This window comes from Cupressus sempervirens, chromosome 2 (assembly GCF_028749045.1).
Source record: "Cupressus sempervirens isolate cs-2001-9-10 chromosome 2, ASM2874904v1, whole genome shotgun sequence".
Taxonomy (NCBI): domain Eukaryota; kingdom Viridiplantae; phylum Streptophyta; class Pinopsida; order Cupressales; family Cupressaceae; genus Cupressus; species Cupressus sempervirens.
The window spans coordinates 165909847-165931994 of NC_143119.1; the positions used below are offsets into that span (position 1 = coordinate 165909847).

At 40.1% G+C, this 22148-nt stretch overlaps 1 protein-coding gene across 1 annotated transcript in view; it reads right to left on the reverse strand.

Annotated features, from left to right (window-relative positions):
- Positions 1 to 22148, reverse strand: part of LOC149571571 (phosphoribosylaminoimidazole carboxylase, putative / AIR carboxylase) — a 216522-nt gene that overhangs the window by 127716 nt on the left and 66658 nt on the right. Inside the window, exons 8-9 of the mRNA XM_089813080.1 lie at positions 2655 to 2802; positions 2260 to 2433 (exon numbers count right to left, since the gene is read on the reverse strand). Of these exons, the coding sequence (XP_089669206.1) occupies positions 2260 to 2433; positions 2655 to 2802 (322 nt within the window). The remainder of the gene's footprint in view (positions 1 to 2259; positions 2434 to 2654; positions 2803 to 22148) is intronic.

Below are 22148 nucleotides of genomic sequence, written 5' to 3' on the forward strand. Positions count from 1 at the left end.
TACCAATTTGTTATGAAGTGATATGATTTGCATGATAAGGAGAGATGCAATTATGGAGAAACATGGGTCATGTCACTTAGATACAGCCTATCCCTTAGATCAACAAGACATAAGAGGGTAAGCAAATCCATTCATTTCAATATCATTCAAAAAAGCTTCTATCTCTTATTACATCATACTTGGATAGCTTGAGCAATTTGGCCAAAGTGTCAATGAAGGTTGCATAGTTTTAAGGGTCAGTATCACAGAGAGCACCAACATTGATACAAGAGTACATTGTGAGATGTGAAACATCATGATCAATTATTATTGAGAATTATATAACATGATCAATTATTGTTGAGAATTATATATTCAGATCAAAAACAGCAACCCATCACTATAAATAATAAGTGATATCCTCACATTTGCATACCCATTTCATTATATCAGACACGACACTATATGGCATTATTGTTATCATCAGGAGCGGGTTCATTGCATTACCGACATTGACATATCAGCAAGAGCCAAGACTTGTAAAGCCTGACAGTGGAAAACAAGCTTTCTGCATTCATTTATTGGAATATCTTAACCTTGCATAATTCCTATAGTCTGACAGTGGAAAACAAGCTTGCTGCATTCATTTCCCTCAATCCAATCTGACAAGTCTCTGGTTTACTATCTACAGAACTCAGTGAGTCAGGTTACATTAGAAATATATTCCTTGAAATTGGCATTAGACAATCACCTTAAATTCTAATTCTAAATTCTGAAGCTAATCCCAAAATAATGGGATAGTGTGCCTGCAAATATTTACAGAAATTGATATTACCTATTCTTTATGCCCTTCTTTTCCAATGATAAACACACAAATGCATGTTACATGAGCTTCCCTCCAGAAGTTGTAGTCACGTGGAAACATGTAACTATTAGAAAAATAGCAAAGTTGCCCTATCAATTGCTGCCTTTTCAATCCACAAATAAAGTATCCCAATTATTATGTATTATTATTTATAGCATGACTTTTACCAAATAGAATATAATTTTTTTGAGCACAATGAGCAATTATGCATCCATTTCTGCTATGTATGTACTTCTTATCTGAACATCCTCACATCACAACAATAAAATCTAGCCACCATTGCCTAGTGGAGCAGCATTGAACAGATACCATATTAAGATTTTGTAATCAAATGCACAGTAACATGGTGTACTTCGCTGATACTTCAAGATATTTTATACTTGTAGATGTGTTTGTTTATTATTTTATTTTTAAGGATACAAACTCCTAATAACAAACTTATTTCTATGTTGATGTTATATAACAACTCACTGATATTACAGACAATAACAGAATATTAAACCAATAAGCCAAATAAAGGCACAAAAAATTATTTACACCCATCTCTTAACCATGACTTAATAAACTTTATTTACCACAGCATTAGACTACGATGCAATCCACATTCCAAACAGAAAAGTATCATCGTAATTGATAAATAAAATAAAACAAATTGCATATTCCCCACTGCTCCACAATTGAAAAGTACATGTGCCTAAGAAAGAAGACAAAAGTAACATCCAACTCTGTAGAAATTAGGAACATTCCAGCACCTAGATTAGGGGTTCAGGACCTCACCATTAATTGGCGGTCAAAATATGACTCATAAAGGTTACCACATCTAACACCCCATACTTATGTGTCATTGTCATAGATAATAATTTTTCAGGATGCTTGTCTAGAATGAATATTGGAGAGTAGCTCCAGATCTAATATATTATATGATTACTACTCATTGCTTCTCTAGCAAGGCCCTCAAGTTTCAAATGTAGTACACCTGGATGGCCTGAGAAGTTGCAAACAGTTATGGCCTACAAGATATGGCTAGCTGCTAATGACTTCCTTAGGGAGACAAGATGCAGAAACAAGATTTCATTAGGATAATTATCCACTCCTTTTGAAGAGTGCAATATTAGTGAAGGAACTTGAATGGTCACAGCTCACATCAGAGCTAACAATAATAGACTTTGGAAAGTTGTAGACTATTCTTAGGTCAATGGATCATATGCAAGAAGTTCTAGCATCCAAAGGATATGAATCTCAATGTAACCCTCTGTTTCTCATCTGATATAGCTTACCTTTTGTTTGGTGTGATATAAATTCATGCCTTACAAACAATGATAACTTGTGCCAAGATAGAATAAGAAAATCAACAAAAAGTAACACTAAAAATCATTCATTAAGTTTGCTCAGGTTTCTATAAAGAAACTAATCACCTCATCTTCACCAAGCAAATTATACATGATCGCAGCAGGTACTTTCATAGAAGCATCACCAAGAGGAAGATCAAGAATAGCCCGTAAATGCTGCTCAAATTGTGATACATAGCATGCTTCAATTGTATGATGACCACTGTTGTGGGGCCTAGGTGCAACTTCATTCAGCAAAATCTGCAGAACATTAGTAAACCCACTATAAGTTACTGTTTATGTCTAAGGATTTCAAGAACTACTGCTGTCAATTTTATGGCATCTCAGACCTTTAGTGTTGTATGCATGCACTATTGAAAAAGAATATAAAAGAATTCATGTGTTCCATAATATAAGTTTGAATATAGAGAAACATAGAATTCAATGGTGCTGCTAAGGGTCCAAATACAGAAACCACTCACCTGACCATCTCCAGTCAGAAACAGTTCAACAGCAAAGACTCCGGCACCTTTGAGGGAACTAACAGCTCTTTTAGCCACTTTAACAGCTATTTCTCTTATTTCTGTTGAAACGTTTGCAGGTGCCTCCACCACATGGCAAATGCTATCGCTGAAAAATCAAAACACCAACATATATGATGAGAATCATATGAACTGCGTTTTCTGTCTATTTTATCCCTTATTCCTCATTAACTTGAATATTGAAACATATAACTCTCTATTTATCAATTCAGAAAAGACAATGAAAAATTTTGCTCAAAATATTTTGTTTCTACTACCTACACATATAAGAATATCATCTGAGACCATATCTGGTTAGCATTTCAGGTTTGTAAACCCAAACAAAATGACTTTGGCCATCACACGCTAAAAGCCCTGAGAAATTAGAGCCAGATTCTAATTATGAAGGAGAGACTGGTTAAAGTGTCTACTTGTCAGTAATCATATTTTTAAACAAATTTTGGCCTACACTATCTTTTTTCTTTTAGAATTTGTTCATGATATAATAAATTTCAATTCTCTTCTGATCTTGATCTCAAAGAGATTATGGATAGATTAAAATAGCAGTAATATATCGCCAAAAGTAATCTTATTGCAATAAGTTGAGCATTCCGCCAAAATACTTACTTATCACCATTTACTTATCGCCGACAAGTTCCCTATTTATTGCAGATAAATCTTGTATGTATCACAAACATATCGGTGATACTTTGAAAACTATTGGCTACAATCTTCTTATAGAGACTGACGACACAAAAAAAGAGGCATTTTACATATTTGTTTTTGCAAATTGGTGTGCAGATAAAAAAAAAAGGTTTGGAAAAGAGTAAATGTGATTTGCAGCATCTTAGAGCAATTTGTTGTGGATTTGAAGTGGATTCAAAGAGATTTTTCAAGCATATTTGTATACACAAGTAATCAAAATTCATTCTCTTTTTTTTTTTAAATCAATTTGTCTTGTCTTGGTTGCACATAAGTTTAAACAAACTCTATAATAGCATTTCCAATGTACTTTTAAATTGTTTTAGAGCGTAACGAACAAGATCTAACACCATTTTTAGCAATTTTTGCAAATATCTTCTCGGTTTTCTCAAGTTTCAACTATGTTTAAAATTATTTAATGTTTTAAACTAAAATAGTTTGTTCATTAAGTTTCTTTATTGAAATAAATTATATTATTTGTGCCTTCAATTTGTATGTCTAAGTTGAAGAGGGAGTATTAAAGATATGGTAGCAACGGTTAGAGTCCAAGAATTGTCTGATAAAACAATATACATGTGTGCATGTATGTATGAACTGGTATACATGCATACACATACATACATAATCAGAACTATTATGGCCATCAGCAAAATAGCTCTTGAAATTGACCAAATTATCATCATCATACTAAGAATAAATTCTGCAGCATTCATTCTATTGGATCATGTTCGATCAAGCAAACAAATCATGGTTATGATTGTTTATTCCAAATCGAAGTTTGCAAATGATTAGTTTAACCTAATCATTCCCGATTAGGATCGGGTTTCTTAATAAATGGTATTTAATATCTAATCGTGTCTCTTCATAAAGAGACATATGGTGAATAGACTTGACAATCTATGTTTGTATCCCTTGGAGCAAATATATGATAAGGATCCAAACAAGAGATATGACCATCAAAATCAATAAATGATTATATATCCTCGGATTAGGACTACAGCACATTGATCAAATAAACACTAGTTCAAATTCCTACCTATGAATTTATATTCAGTATTTTTCAATACTCGTTCAGAGTTTTAAACATGGGCCATTACACTCAATAGGAGATCACCTGTCCTAGGAGTATTCCTCAAGTCATCTTATGAAAATTTGACAAGTTATAGAACAACTAATACAAAGTTACAAAAGTTGTCATTTTGCAACCTTTGGAAATTGAATAGTCAACTTCATCCAAAATGTTTGGGAAGTGCAAGAGACTACTTCGAGAAGTTTAAGGAGTGAATATAAGACAACGAGATTGAACTATATAAGTCAAAAGTATATATTTCCTTTGGAAGTTGAATAGTCAACTTCATCCAAAATGTTTGGGAAATGCAAGAGACTACCTAGGGAAAGTTAAAGAAGTGAATACAAGACAATGAGATCGAACTATAGAAGTCAGAAGTATGTACTTGAAAAGTTTGAGTTGTTGGCAATAAAGTTTTGACTCAGTTTTCTATAAATTGTGTGCAATCTAAGCTAGCACTAGAGTATATGTATTGATAAAGCAAGACTTAAATGTGTGATAGATAGAGATATGTGTTATGTTTTCTCAATAAGTCAAAGTTTTGTGACAGACTATGAAACCCTTGCTTGTCTGGGTTTAGAAAAAATGGGGCCCTTTACTCGACTTCTCATCATAGGAATTTTATGGACATTTAGGATTTACAAGTAAATGGTATGTGTTTTCATTTATATTTTTTGGTTTTAAGCCAAAATTTGTTGGCAAAGAAGAGAACAAGACATCCCTAGTCGGGGATCATCATGTGACCGACTTGTTGAATTATGTGAATAGAGTTGTTGAGTTGCAACTTGGTTGGTTGGGTGGAAGGAGAATGGTGAGTTAAAACGGACCTATAGATGTTGGATTAAAGAGAAGAATTTGTTTTCTTAATGTTTCTTAAGGATGGAGACCTAATTACGCTTAGTGGCCTAATAGGAGCGGTGAGCATTTTGCTATCATACTTCAGCTCTAGGGCATGAGACTTTGGATATTAATAGAACTCCCAAAAGGGTATCAGATACCACAGTTAGTTTGAAAAGTCCTTTGGAAACTTGTGGGATTGTGCCTTGCAAACCAATTAGGTTGGCCTAATTCTCCAGTAGATCTGATAAGGGTAATTTTGCTCATAAGGTGGAATTGTTTGAAACCCATCAAAGAAAAGTCATAGACAAATGGATGTGGGATGCTCAAAGGAGTCTCAAGTGTGTTGGCATGATTTAGTATAGCAACTGAGTTAGTGGGTATAGGATTGAACCTCATCTCCCATGGTGAACCTAATAGTAAGTTGATGAAACTGATTGATGTCACTAGGGTTGTAGCATAGTTAGTGTTGGGTGTGATTCCATCCTTCCATAGCTCAGCATCATATTGGTATCAGAGCAAGGTAATTTAGGAATGTGAGGTAGTGAAGAAGAGATTTTTGACAATATACCTTCCAAAGGGATGACTATTGAGGTGGCTAGAAGGTTCCAAGAGATGGAAGAACGAAACCAAAGGTTAGCAAAGGAGATTAAGAAACTGACTAAGAAGGGAAAGAAGGTTGAAGTATAGTCTAATGATAAGGAAGAAAGGGGAGAGCGAAAATCCCCTATGTGGGAACTAGAGATGCCCATTGATCAAAAGTGGTTCATTGATGACCTTAAGTCAATTGGAAAGACAGTCATGGACAATAAGAATGGCATCCCTGTGTTTTTTGGTAAGATGAATCTTGATGAAGTAATAGAGTGGATTGAAGTATTGGAGAATATTCTTGATGTGAAGAACCAAAGGGTTAAGATAGCAAGGTCAAAGATGAAAGAATCTACACTTACTTGGTGGAATTACCTCCAAGATGAAAGAGCAAGAGAGGGGAAGAATTTAATTTCTTCATGGGGCAAAATGGCTTCAAAGGTCAATGAAGTATTTGTGCTAGATGTTTATGAGGTACAACTACATAGGAAAAGACAAAATCTTAAACAAAGTAATATAGATGTCAATAGTTATATAGAAGAATACCATAGACTTAGTATGAGATCAAGGGTACATGAAAGTGAAAAAGAAAAGATACCCAAATACCTAAATGGGCTAAAATTTAACATTCAAGATGAATTAGGCATGTTAGGCCCAAATATATTTCATAAATGTTTTCAATTGGCCATGTGAGTAGAATAGACGTTAAGGGGGAAACAAGAACAAAGTGGAAGATGAAGCGGTAGCAAAAACTTTACAGGTTGAAGTGGGTCACTTCACAGGGGACAATCCTCTAGATTAACAAATGAGACAAGTCAAGGAGAACCTCAAGGAGGAACGGGTAATAGAGGCAATGACAAAGGTAGAAGACCCAATAGCAGAAGACAATTTCGAGGAAGAGGTTTCAAATCATTCAAGTGTTACAACAATAATCAAGAAGATCATCTTGCACATAGAAGTCCTGAAAATGGGAATCCACAAGGAACAAGAAGGGCACAAATAATTCAAGAAGGCTCTCAAGGTGTCAGTTCATCATCCAAACGGTTAGATCCTGAAAAAGGTGAATATTTGATGATGAGGACTTTGCTCAAGGTACTAACCGTACAAGAACCACCACAGAGGAAGACCATAGAGATAACTAAGTGTAAAAGTTAGTGAAATGTACGTAAGCTCATGATTAATTCTAGCTCTACATAAAATCTTGTTTCTCTTGAGATGGTTGAAAAACTTAAATTGACAAGGACTCTACACCCTTATGCTTACAAAGTGTCATGGTTGACTAAGAAGAAACCAAAATCTTGTCAGTCAACAATCTTGGGTAGATTTTCAAGTGGATACCTGTCATTTACTTTTAGATTGCCCGTGGCAATATGCTTTGGAAGCCCAACATGATGGTAGGTAGAATACTTACACCATCCTCAAAAATGGAGTTAGGTGTACTATGAGGTTACTACCTGACAATAACATAGAGAAACAAAGAGAAGTCATTGTTGTGTGTAGGACGAAGAGAGCTTCTAAAATTCATAAATGAGGAACATACCCCATGTGATGCCTTAGTCATCCTACACAAACAAGACGAGAGAAAAAAGGAAGAGAAAACAAAGGTTAGAAAGAAGGAAGTTGGTCCTAAAGAAGTTAGAGAACTATTAAATCCGTATAAGGGAATAGTTTTAGATGACATACCTGCTACACTACTGTTGTCACTTAGGTTTGCACCCTTGTCCAAGGCCTATGCGCGAGGACAACCTAGTGAAACATGGAAACAACCTCCAAGCTGTGGGACTTGAACTGCGAGGTTGAGTCTCCAGAGAAGGCCGGCTTCCTCTTACTATCAGGGCGCACCTAACTACTCTCGGAAGGAAAAGGGGAAGAAGGAGATGCAGAAAACAACTCTACCCTACCTAAACTACGGAGGTGATGCACCAAAATAGAGTGCTCAGACCCATTTCTGCCCATATATGCACTATTGAACCAGAATGAAACTAAGGATATATACATACAGGCTTGTTTTGATCTAATAACCTCATGCAGATCAAGAAGCACAACTGAATAACACAAGGAAAGAGGAATCTCACTTATATATTATCCAATAGGCAAAAATAGATACAGTATACAGGCTATAGATCTCGACAATACACCAATGAGAGGCAAAAGGGATGCACATACACATTAATGGTTGAGGGAGATAAAACAGAGAATCATTCAGTTCAAAGGCACAGGGAATGTTACACTGAGAGTTGCAGAGCAATATGAGAGAAATCAGAAAGAGTCGACCCTTGGAAAAGATTACAAAATTGCCTTTATAGTTCAGGCATAACTGAGGGAAATGATTCTGCATTAACTGCTCAACTACTGCCATTGAACCCCAAAATATCCGATCAAAGATCACACTCGAGCATGGTTCTCAAGTACAAAATCAGATTTTCGACTGAAGGAACGCCTCGAGTAGAAAGAAGCGGCGCCAATGAATGATCCTGACACAGTAGATGGATCGACTGAGACGGTGGAGTGTTTCCCTATGCCTTGCATTCATTTCAGGTAGGTCGGAATTGATCGCAAAGATCAGATCGCAAGATAACCTTGATCATTTTTTGCTCCCTGGTTCGTGAATCAACAGGGTTGAAGCAAGTCAAACAGGCTATACGAGCCAGCTGGGTCATGCAGGCCAATCACCTTTCTTCGCTCCGCCACCTGGGGAAGTCTTTCGTGGTTGACCTTCCGTCATCGAACTAATCGCGCCACCCTTGCAGATATTCATATTAACTGTGACAATTACATTAACCGCCAGCCACCAACCGTCCTTTCTGACCGGGCCAGCAAGACACGCGTCAACAAGGCGCTGTGTCGCCAACATAAACCTCGAGCAACTTACCCATAGCGAGGTGGCGACGACCACCAATCGGCCTAGATCCGACAATCATGAAGACTCGTCATACTCCATACTGTTCTTACCCCGGGCCCATCATATTTGGCAGCACCTCTGCAACTGCTGTCATATCCAACCGACACCTGGCAACACCTCAGTGACCGCACCTTGGCGAGACCTGGCCCCACTAACACGTGGCGACCTGTCGCTACGTCGCTATGGTAAAAATCGCACATCTTCGCCATGGCGATATGGCGACAGTCGTTGATCTTCTCTAATCTAACGGCCACGAAGACCCACCTTCCTGCAACCTTCCTTGTAATTCGCTGGGCCCGTGGTACGTGTGGCACTTCCCTGTTGGTCTATCGGTCATTTGATCCCTACTGCGCTGGCGGGATGAAATACGGTCCCACCAGGACACGTGGCGCCCTGTCGCTACGTCGCCAATGTTATCTCCTGAGCAGTTTCTGATGGCGAGATAGCGCCAGCCGTAGATCTCTGCAAATCTGACGATCGTAAAGACTCGCCTCTTGACTGTGCTGGCTGAACTGAAGATCTCGCACACGTGGCTCCCTCTAATTCGCCGCCGTGACACCGGACTCTGCCAACTGGGCAGATGAAGTACTTGACGTAACCCAACCGCTTGCCTGAAACCTCGCTGTTATCTTCTCCGGCCCGCCAAACCTTGCCGCCGAACATGCTGACTTATCGTCGTCGACACATCCTTTTCGACGGGCGCTATGTCACCATGGAAATTTTCGGGCCAACGCGTGATAGCGACATAGCGCCTACGACGCCGCAGAACATTTCCGACCCGCGATAAAACTTTTCCGACCCGCGCCATCCTCTACCCTACAAGTTGGACCCACCGGACACGCATCGACCAGTCGCTATGTCGCCATCGTAACCCTCGCACAACTTTATCATAGCGAGATGGCGACGACCATTGATCAACCCTGATCTGACGGCGAAGAACTTGCGAGGCATAAAAATATCATAAGGTTCAGAACTTAGGTAATTTTGATATCTTCGTGGGTATTAAAATATTAGTAATCGGGGAGGTGACCGTTGGGCGGTGTAACATTCAAATTTTGAAACTTGGCGGGGCAAACAAAATGTGGTAACATTCTGGCGACTCACAGGGGGCATGAGCCTACTCGATGCATAAGACCAGCGCCTGTAAACAATCCATTGGGCTATGGAGTCAAAAATGGGTCTAAAAGGTACAAATCTGAGAACTGCAAAACCCTAACCCTTTTTTGCAAGGAAATCAAAACATTAAAAAACCCTAGATCTGCCCTTGTAACTGAAGCAAAACAAAACTTCCTCTGCAACCTGAGACTGTCAAAACTTCGGAAGCTGGCAACTCAAAAGGAGAACCCTGTGCACGCGCACTTCTTGAAAGGCAGGAAATAACAGAAAAGGAACTAGACTAACTATGTACATGGGTTCACAATCTTCATCAGAAGCAAGCTTTAAGATAAATCCCATTAACTGGGATGGGCAGAACTTCACCGTTGGGTCTGCTCAGTTGGAATGCATTAGCCTGTTTGCAACTGGCAATTAGGTAAGGGCCACTCTATAATGCATCAAACTTAGAATGTCTTCCTGGTTTTGCCCTATCAACATCCCATTTCAGAACTAGATCCCCCTCTTTGAAAATCCTGTCCCTGGCCCTTCTGTCGAAATTCCTTTTCACCTGTTGCTGATGCAACTCCAGGGTCTTCATAGCTTTATCCCTTTTTTCTTCTAGGTCCATCAGCTCTGCCATTCTTACTGACATGGCACTATCTTCAATCAATTCCAGCTGATGAGCCAACTCCAAGGAAGGGAATTCCAGTGAAATTGGGAGTCTAGCCTCCCTACCATATACCAGCACAAAAGGTGAATTCCCAATAGATCTCTTGGGTATTATTCTATCAGCCCACAGAGCAGTCTTTAATTTTTTATGCCAGACCCTCTGATTGTCTTCTATTGTCCTCTTCATGATTCTGATCAGATTCTTGTTGGAAGACTCAGCCAAACCATTTCCCTGGGGATAATAATTTGATGATGTGCTCACGTAGATATTGTGATTCATTGCCCATGCACAAATCTGGATTCCAACAAAAGATTTAGCATTATCTGAGATGATAGTAGAAGGAGCACCAAACCTAGATACAATCACATCAAGGAACTCAACCACTGATGGTTCTGTGGCATCCTTCAAGGCAACTGCCTCTGTCCATCTAGTGAAATAATCAGTAGCAGCCAAAATCCATTTATGACCTACACTAGATGGAGGATTAATAGGGCCTATAAAATCCAACCCCCACTGGGTAAAGGGCTGATCCACCTGAATAGGATGAAGGGGGAGAGCTGCAAGCCTTTGTTTGCCTGAAAAGAAAGCACATTTCTCACATTTCCTCACATACCTATAACAATCATGGAACAGAGATGGCCAATAATAACCAGCCCTCATGATCTTCATGGCAATTGTTCTTGCAGAGAACTGGCCACCATCAAGGCCATCATGAAGTTCTTTAATCATCCTCTCAGCTTGATCCTCTTCAATGCATCTCAACAGGGTCCCATTAAAATCCCTCCTGAATAAGATACTATCAATCACAACGTAGGGAATGGACTGCAGTCTATATTGTCTCCTTTTAGCTCTGTCCAATCCCTGAGGGTATCCATCCCCTGATAAGAAGCTCTTCATATTATTTATCCAGCTCTTTGGGCCGTTAACATTTCCTTCCTCCTGCTGCTCTGTTAATACCATAGCGGCCTCTTCATCAGAATCCTGACCTGATAACATTTCTTTGCACAATCCTCTCCCTCTTACCAGCTTGGTAATCTGAATATCAACATCATATTCCATTACCCTAGTGATCCATCCAGCTCTCTTTTCACTGATATCCTTGCTTAACAGAAAATCCTTTACACTGGCATGGGGCACCAACAAATGGATCCTATTGTGGGATAAGAGGTGCTTGAATTTCTTCAAGGTTCTGATGACTGCAAGGGCTTGCTTCTCAACAAAGCTATACTTATCTTCATATTCTTTGAGCCCTTCACTAAAGAAAGCTATGGGCTGCTCCTCATCCTTGCCATTTGTCTGAGTCAAGACAGCAGAGATACTCGACTCACCACCTAAAGTGTAGAGGATAAAATCTTTCTCAAAATTTGGGTTCATGAGAGTAGGGGCTGAGGCTATGGCTGTCTTGATCTCTTCAAAACTCTCCTTCCCCTCCTTGGTCCATAAGAAAACCATGTCTTTCTTAAGCATTGATGTAAGAGGTTTCACCATGGTAGCGAGATTAGGGATAAACCTCCTCACAAAGTTTATTCTACCAAGGAAACTTTGCAGCCCCTTCTTGTGTTTAGGAAGAGGAAGGGAAAGTATTGCCTTTGTTCTTTCTGGATCAATGGTCAGACCATCCTCAGATACAATGTGTCCCAATAATTTTCCTTGGCTTGTAGCAAAGACACACTTGGCTGGGTTGAGGGAAACCCCAAACTCTCTACATCTTAGAAATACCTGCCTTAGATGATCAAAATGATCTTCTACATCTTTTGAATATACAGTTATATCATCAAGGTATACTAAGACAAACTTATCAATTAATTTTTTGAAGGCCATCTCCATTGCCTTCTGAAATGTGGCGCCTGCATTTGTTAGTCCAAATGGTATCTTGTAGTAAGCATAGGTGCCCCATTTAGTAGTAAATGCTGTTTTATGTCTATCAGATTCTTTAACCAGCACTTGGTTGTAACCAGAGAATCCATCAAGAAAAGAGAATCTCCTTGACCCACTGACCTTGGATAGAATTTGCTCCATTAAAGGGAGAGGATTGTGATCTTTAAGAGAAGCTTGATTAAGATCCCTAAAGTCCACACACAATCTGATTTACCCATGATGAGTGTTTGACAGGAAATATTATATTGGCCTCTATCAACTTGGATAATTCTTTTCTCATTAGGGGCTCAATCTTAGGATTCACTAGTCTCTGTTTTTGCCTTATTGGTTTGGCCTTATCAACTAGATCTATAGTATGCTGAAACAAACTAGGTTCAAACCCTTTTAAGTCATCATATGTCCAAGCAAATACATCATTAAATTCTTGACATAAATGAATGAAGTTTTCTTGCTCAGTTTCAGAACATACCTTCCCCATATTTAGAGATTTTCCATCAGCAATTGTAACTGGGGCATAATCATCCTTTTCTGTAGCTAGATTTATTCCTTTGCGTCTTGTTTGATCATCAAGATTAAAAACACTCTCCAAAGTAATGAGACCCTTGGGCAACTTGTTAGAACTAAGGTGAATGATCTGATCACCATACTGATCTTGCAGCCTTGACTGGTTTCTATCTGAGAATTCTGCCTCATTCTGCAAGAAACTCACAATTTGCTCATCGGAGTCAAACACTTGCCAATGAGTGTTGTTGTCAGGGATGGCAGGCCTCACTACCACCCTAATTTGTTGCTTCTTCTCCTCCTCAAGATTCCTTGGTACATCATAAGCTGCACCCACCGCTGCAAGTCTATCAGCATGTTTATTTTCTTTCCTAGGAATGCTCTGAATATTAAATGCATTGAAACCCTCAAGCAAATCCCAGACTCTGTGTTTGTAAGACTTGAGCAGGCCATTTTTGGTGACATTCTGGCCTCTCACCTGATTGACTACCAACTCACTATCTCCATATACTTTCAAGGCTTGGATTCCCCTCTTTTGGGCAAGTAAGAGACCTTGAATCAAGGATTCATACTCGGCCACATTATTGGTGCAACTGAATTGGAGCCTGAAGGAGAAGTAGTATCTTATTTGTGTAGGAGAGACCAACTTAACACCGGCCCCTGATCCATTTCTATTCCTTGAGCCGTCAAAGTACATACTCCATATTCCGTTTATATCATCATTAGTCCCAACAAGAGCAGGAGCTTGAGCCTCTTTCTCTATTATGCAATATGTACTAAGGCCTGTCTCAAGAATTTCCGACATAGGCTCAAACTGATATGCATTTGCCCACTCATCCAAGAAGAAATCAGGAATCTCTGCTATGGAAGTGACAGGCTCATTTACTATGTCATTTTCATCCATCTCTAGAATAGGGCAATTCATATTGATGAAGTTGGGAGTGTAAGATTCAGTGTGATGAAGGGCTTGAGGTTCTGCTCTAATTGAGGCATTGGCTCCATATCTGGTCTTAAATGACATATATGACCAATCAGCAAATATGAATCCACCAATCTGAGCAGTGAAGTCTCTTGAAAGACAGATGGCAAAATAGGGCTTGGCTTCAGCAACAGATATATCTTGAATCACAATGCAACCGGGGCATGCATGTAGGGCCATCTCTACATTCCTAAGGATACCTATGGTTTTGACAGTACTACCATCTAGTTGTAACACATCCCTAACAATGGGCTCATATTTAATCCCTAAAGCATCAGCAACACACCTAGGCATTACTGAGCTACTAGCCCCTAAATCTATCATGCAATTGTGGACTAATTTGCCTCCTATAATCAGGGAAACATAGAATGGGGGAGGTCTAACCCTTTTATTTGTCTCCACATCCCCAACTGGTTGTACTAGACTTGTGGCATTCTCCATGATAGATGGCTGATCCTTGAGTTCAATCTTCTCTAATTCTTGTTGCAGCATCCTCTTCTGCATTGGTATGGTAGCAACAGCATCCCACATAGAGATATTCACATTGGTTTTCTTCATTTGCTCTACCACACTGAAAGGTGCATTAGAAACTTTGGTAGAAACTTTGGGAGCTGCACTTATAAGAGGTTGAGGTGGGGCAACATAAGGACCACCTGCATCTTTCTTTCTTGGATCTTGCTCTTGCTGCTGTGAAGTACTTGCTTGTTCATTTGCTGCTTGTATATGAGGTGTAGCACTCGAAGTTGAGGCCTGCTTAGGAGAAAAAGGGGCAGCATGTTCCATAGCTCTCTTCCTGCTCCTTGTGTTATGAGCAACGGAATCCTGGTTTATATTACAATGCTCCCCATCCTGATGATTCATGAAAGAGCAATCATCACGTCCTTGAATATATGATGCCTCCTTGGGATGATCCTCCTCGTATGATTGCTTTGCTGCAGGTTCTTGGACAGTTAGGGCCATATAAGATTCTGCCTTCTGGCACATGCAATAGGTATAAGAATAGTTGCAAGAAGGATAGAAATCTTGATCTTGGGCCAAGTTATTTTGAGGGACTATGGCTCTATTCTGATTTGAGCTTGAAGCAGAAGCATGACTATTTTGCCTACCCTGATCAAAGGAGCTATTCCACTGATTAGGAAGCCTACCACCACTTGGAGCTTGATATTGCAGTTGGGGAGGCTTGCCACTTTGAGCTTGCTGCCTTTCTAAGGCCACCACCTTGTTACTCATCTTTTGTATCATAGAGAGACTATCCTCTAATCTCTTCCCCTGGCCCTTCAACTCCCTCCCCTGCGCTTGCAATTTTTTATCCAGGGTTTTCTCTCTTTTATCTGTATTCAGCACTAGACCTTGGAGCATTTCTTTGAGCTCATCTATCCCATTTGAGGATGTAGAAGCTCGAGGGACTGGAGTAAAAGTTTGTGATGTAGAAGTTGTAGGAAGAGGGGCCATTGCAAGTTGGTGATTAGGAACATCAGGAAAGAAAGGCATAGGGGGCCTTGGAGCCAATTTTCCTCCTTGCATTAGGATGTTCTCAGCTTTTATGGCTATCTCATAAGCATTAGGCAAGGTATCCCCTCCCATAGCTTGGATTGTAGTGGCAATATCACTGTCAAAAGCTCTAAGGTAATGCAAGAAGGCATTACCAAGGGTAGGTTTCACTGCAGTAGGTATTCTATCCCATGTCTTTTGGAATCTATAATTAAAATCAGTCATACACTCATGGGGGGCTCTTTTTATTGTAGTCAGCTGCTCTAATAGTGACAAATGGTCACTCTTATCCTCAAAATGTTTGCATAATCCTGCTCCTAGTTCATCCCAATTAGTTATAGAACCATGAGCTAAGCCCCTATACCACTGTAATGCTTTTCCTTTTAAAGATGAGGCTAGAAGTTTGACAGCAACATCATCCTCTGTAATACCATGAATATTACAGACATTTGCTACTTCTTGGATATGCTCTAAAGGGGAGATAGAAGTCTCACCAGTAAAATCAGGTATGCTTTTTAGTGCAGATACTGGTATATCATGTCTTTGGGCTAACAACAGAGGACTTCCACCATTAAAGGTGGCAAAAGCATGAACTCTTGGCTGTGCCATATAAACAAGTGTTCTATTAATGAGCGTTGGTGGCAATCTAGGCTGAGTTCGAGCAGTAGGAGGAGTAGAGACGGACCTTACAGGTATATTAACTGTTTTTTCACCCCTAACTGGTGATAATGAAATTCTAGTCCTCCTTCTAGGATTTGAAAGGGAAAGCTCTCGATATTGAAATTTACCTCTAGAAGATGCCCTTGTTTCAGCTCTGGGCATGAATCACTGCAACTTTGGCCTGGAACCACGTTTGTTGATGTTCAGAGTCACCAAGGACTTTGAAGGACCAACCTCTCGAAGGCTTGAATACTGAAGCCAGCACTACCTCTTCAGTATTAATCTCTGAAATTCTTCCTTCTTTGACACCAGTAGACTTTAAATCTTCAATAGGATTGTCCCACCGGGCGTGCCAAAAACTGTTGTCACTTAGGTTTGCACCCTTGTCCAAAGCCTATGCGCGAGGACAACCTAGTGAAACATGGAAACAACCTCCAAGCTGTGGGACTTGAACTGCGAGGTTGAGTCTCCGGAGAAGGCCGGCTTCCTCTTACTATCAGGGCGCACCTAACTACTCTCGAAAGGAAAAGGGAAAGAAGGAGATGCAGAAAACAACTCTACCCTACCTAAACTACGGAGGTGATGCACCAAAATAGAGTGTTCAGACCCATTTCTACCCATATATGCACTATTGAACCAGAATGAAACTAAGGATATATACATACAGGCTTGTTTTGATCTAATAACCTCATGCAGATCAAGAAGCACAACTGAATAACACAAGGAAAGAGGAATCTCACTTATATATTATCCAGTAGGCAAAAATAGATACAGTATACAGGCTACAGATCTCGACAATACACCAATGAGAGGCAAAAGGGATGCACATACACATTAATGACTGAGGGAGATAAAACAGAGAATCATTCAGTTCAAAGGCACAGGGAATGTTACACTGAGAGTTGCAGAGCAATATGAGAGAAATCAGAAAGAGTCGACCCTTGGAAAAGATTACAAAATTGCCTTTATAGTTCAGGCATAACTGAGGGAAATGATTCTGCATTAACTGCTCAACTACTGCCATTCCCCAAAATATCCGATCAAAGATCACACTCGAGCATGGTTCTCAAGTACAAAATCAGATTTTCGACTGAAGGAACGCTTCGAGTAGACAGAAGCGGCGCCAATGAATGATCCTGACACAGTAGATGGATCGACTGAGACGGTGGAGTGTTTCCCTATGCCTTGCATTCATTTCAGGTAGGTCGGAATTGATCGCGAAGATCAGATCGCAAGATAACCTTGATCATTTTTTGCTCCCTGGTTCGTGAATCAACAGGGTTGAAGCAAGTCAAACAGGCTATACGAGCCAGCTGGGTCATGCAGGCCAATCACCTTTCTTCGCTCCGCCACTTGGGGAAGTCTTTCGTGGTTGACCTTCCGTCATCGAACTAACCGCGCCACCCTTGCAGATATTCATATTAACTGTGATGATTACATTAACCGCCAGCCACCGACCGTCCTTTCTGACCGGGCTAGCGAGACACGCGTCAACAAGGCGCTGTGTCACCAACATAAACCTCGAGCAACTTACCCATAGCGAGGTGGCGACGACCATCAATCGGCCTATATCCGACGATCATGAAGACTCGTCATACTCCGTACTGTTCTTACCCCGGGCCCATCATATTTGGCACCACCTCTGCAACTGCTGTCATATCCAACTGACACCTGGCAACACCTCAATGACCGCACCCTGGCGAGACCTGTCCCCACTGACACGTGGCGACCTGTCGCTACGTCGCTATGGTAAAGATCGCACATCTTCGCCATGGCGATATGGCGACAGTCGTTGATCTTCTCTAATCTAATGGCCACGAAGACCCACCTTCCTGCAACCTTCCTCCCTCTTAATTCGCTGGGTCCGTGGTACATGTGGCACTTCCCTGTTGGTCTGTCGGTCATTTGATCCCTACTGCGCTGGCGGGATGAAATACGGTCCCACCAGGACACGTGACGCCCTGTCGCTACGTCACCGATGTTATCTCTTGAGCAGTTTCTGATGGCGAGATAGCGCCAGCCGTAGATCTCTACAAATCTGACGATCGTAAAGACTCGCCTCTTGACTGTGCTGGCTGAACTGAAGATCTCGCACACGTGGCTCCCTCTGATTCGCCGCCGTGACACCGGACTCTGCCAACTGGGCAGATGAAGTACTTGACGTAACCCAACCGCTTGCCTGAAACCTCGCTGTTATCTTCTCCGGCCCACCAAACCTTGCCGCCGAACATGCTGACTCACCGTCGTCAGCACATCCTTTCCGACGGGCGCTGTCGCCATGAAAATTTTCGAGCCTACGACGCCACAAAACATTTCCGACCCACGGTAAAACTTTTCCGACCCGCGCCATCCTCTGCCCTGCAAGCTGGACCCACCGGACACGCGTCGACCAATCACTATGTCGCCATCGTAACCCTCACACAATTTTATCATAGCGAGATGGTGACGACCATTGATCGGCCCTGATCTGACGGCGGAGAACTTGCGAGGCATAAAAATATCATAAGGTTCGGAACTTAGGTAATTTTGATATCTTCGTGGGTATTAAAATATTAGTAATCGGGGAGGTGACCGTTGGGCGGGGTAACATTCAAATTTTGAAACTTGGCGGGGCAAACGAAATGTGGTAACAACTACCACCTACTAGGGAAACTAGCCATCAAATTGACTTTATTCCAGGAGCTACATTACCTAATAAAGCTGCCTACAAGATGACCACTATGCAGAATGCGGAAATTGCCAAACAGATACAAGATTTGTTGGATAGAGGATTAATAAGGAAGAGCTTGCGCCCATGTGCAGTCCCTGCAGTCCTAACACCTAAGAAGGATGGACCATAAAGGTTATGTACTGATTCTAGGGCTATTAACAAGATTACCATCAGATATAGGCTTCCTATGCCAAGAATAGAGGATTTGTTAGATTGTCTAGGAGGAGCACGGTATTATTCTAGGATTGATCTCAAAAATGGATACCATCAAATCAGGATAAGGGAAAGAAATGAGTGGAAACCACTTTTAAAAGCAATGAAGGTCTTTACAAGTGCATGGTGATGCCTTTTGGCTTAGTAAATGCTCCTAGCACGTTTATGAGATTAATGAATGAAGTGTTGAAACTTTTTATTGGGAAGTTTGAGGTAGTATATTTAGATGACATTTTGGTCTTTAGTGAAACCAGAGAAGATCACATGAGACACTTGGAACAAGTTTTGAACAAATTACATGAGGAAAAACTGATGATAAACTTGGCAAAATGAAGGTTTTTGCAAGAAGAATCGGTTATGTAATCTCAAAAGGGAATCTAAGGATGGACCTGGTAAAGTAAAAGCTATACTCACTTGGTGAACACCTAAAACCACTGGGGGTTTTAGAAGTTTTCACGGATTAGCTACATTTTATAGAAATTTCATCAGCAATTTTACTCACAGATGTGCTCCCATATTGGATACCATCAAAGGAGGACAAAAGTACATATTTATTATTTCTCTAGACAATAGCTGCAGAAGAAGCTTTTAAGGTTCTGAAGAAAAAGGTGGCAGAACAACCAGTACTTACCTTCCCTAATTTCAATAAAATATTCACCATTGCATGTGATGCTTCAAATTTGGCTATAGGGGCGGTAATCAGCCAAGACAGAAGGACCATTGCTTTCTTTAGTGAGAAACTAAATGAAGCAAAAAGAAAGTACTCATCCTATGATTTGGAACTATATGCTTTGGTCCAAACACTTTAACTGTGAAGACACAATCTACTACCAAAAGAAATTGTGGTGTTTATAAATCAGGCCTTGAGTTACCTAAACAGTCAAGACAAGTTGAGCCATAAGGACATGAAATGGGTAGAGTCAATCCAAGCTTACACATTCACTGTCAAACACAAAAAGGGGCAAGCTAACAAGGTAGTTGATGCACTAAGTAGAAGGTTCCTGACTATACAAGAGATATTGTTACAAAGTATACTTATTAAGGCACTAACTTTCAACAAGCTTACAAGGTTTGTAGTGAACTCTCAAACTATTATCATAATGAATTCTCTGAAAACTTGATACAGGGTCGCTTAATGTTCAAAGGGGGACAACTTGGAGACAACTTTGTGTTCCTAGATGCTCTATGAGGGAAAATACAATAAATGAGAAGCATTGTGGAAATTTAAGTGGACATTTTGGTTTAGGCAAGTTTTAGAACAGGTTAGAAGATTCTACCATTGGCCTAAGCTTCAAACTGATGTCAGAAAATATGTACAGCAATGCATTGTGTATTGGAAAACTAACAAAACAACCACTAATGCAGGTCTGTACCAGATACTACCTATTCCATCTAGACCTTGGGAAAGTGTTTAAATGGATTTTACCATGGAACTGCCTACAACACAAAAAGGTTTTGACAGTATACTTGTTGTTGATAGATTTAGTAAAATGGCTCATTTCTTACCTTACAAAAGCACTAGTGATGACTCATATATAGCATAACTATTCTTCAAAGAAATAGTGAGAAATCATGGTTTACCTTTCAATATAGTATCAGACAGAGATGTCAAGTTTGTGTGGCATTTTTGATGCGCACTTTGGAAGAAATTGAGCACAAATCTGTCATTAAGCTCTGCTTGCCATCCTCAAACAGACAGACAAACAGAAGTTGTTAAAAGGTCATTGGGAAATCCGTTAAGATGTCTTACAATGCAGCATGATGAAAAATGGGATAACATTTTACCCCAAGCAGAATTTGCCTACAATGATTCAATCAATAGAAGCACCAGACACAGCCCATTTCACATTGAACGTGGTATGCATCCAAGAAGGGTACTAGAACTGAGGAATCTACCAATAAGTGAACCAATCATTTATTATGGAGAAGAATTTGCAATAGGGATTAAGGAAATCTGTCATCAAGTTAAAGAAACCCTGCAGAAAGTCTACACACCAGTAAGCTGACAAGAAAGAAGCAATATAAAATTTCAAGTGCGTGACTTGGTATGGGAAAATCTCAAGGAAAGATTACCAAAGAGCAAACCTGCTAAATTGCTCATGAGGAAACTAGGTCCTTGTAAAATCCTCCAAAAATGTAGTCCAAATGCATACAAAAATTATCTACCTCCAGATATATGTCTATCCCTTGTTTTTAATGTTGCTCAAGGAGCTAATTGGCAATTGATGTCATGTCAGCATTTTGATATTTCATTTGCTCTTATCAAGCGTTATGGCCCCTCATCCACTTCAGATAAAAGCAGATTATGGTAGCAATTATCAGATTTAATGCAGGGGCTTGTGGACCAACATATTATTCTTGGTGATGACTTCAATGCAATCACATCTATAAAGGAAAAGAAGGGTGGCATCTTCCGTCCACCATAAACAATAGAGGACTTTGTGGCCTTCGTCAATGCTAATGAGTTAACAGACATTTCTCCCTCCAACAGTACATTTACTTGGAACAACAATAGAGTTGGATTTCTGCAAATACTGAGCGTTTGGATAGATTTCGTGTGTTTTTTACTTGGAAGCTATAAGATTATGGGTTTTCATAAAGCATTGTCAGTTATTCTTCTTCAGATTACTTTCCACTCATGTTAGAGCTTATCAAAGCTACTGCTACAACACCCAGTCGTAAACCTTCATTCAAAAGTATGTGGTTTAGACATCCACATTTTCTGCCTTTGTTACAACAGTGGTGGGTATGTGCTCCATTTTATGAAGGCACCAAGATATATCGACTGCACAAGAAATTGCAATATGCTAAACAGCTAAAGGGAAAATCAAGCACTTGAAGAAACATGTTTACAAGAATATCTTTCACCAAAAAGAATGTGAGTCAGAAGCTTCAAGATATCAATGAGATTATTATTGCTCAAGGCTCGGACTTGGAGATTTTTAAGAAGCAAAAGGAGCTTCAAGCAGAGTGGACGAAGTTGTGTAAGAGAGAAGAAGAGTTTTGGAGGCAAAGATCAAGGGAGATTTAGCTTCAAGCAGGAGATAAGAATACACAAAAAATTCATATGTCAGTAAGGCAAAGAAGAGTGGCTAATACTATATTTGAGATTGAGGAAGCTTTCTCCGGCAATATGTTAAAAATTTGTCAGAGCATAACG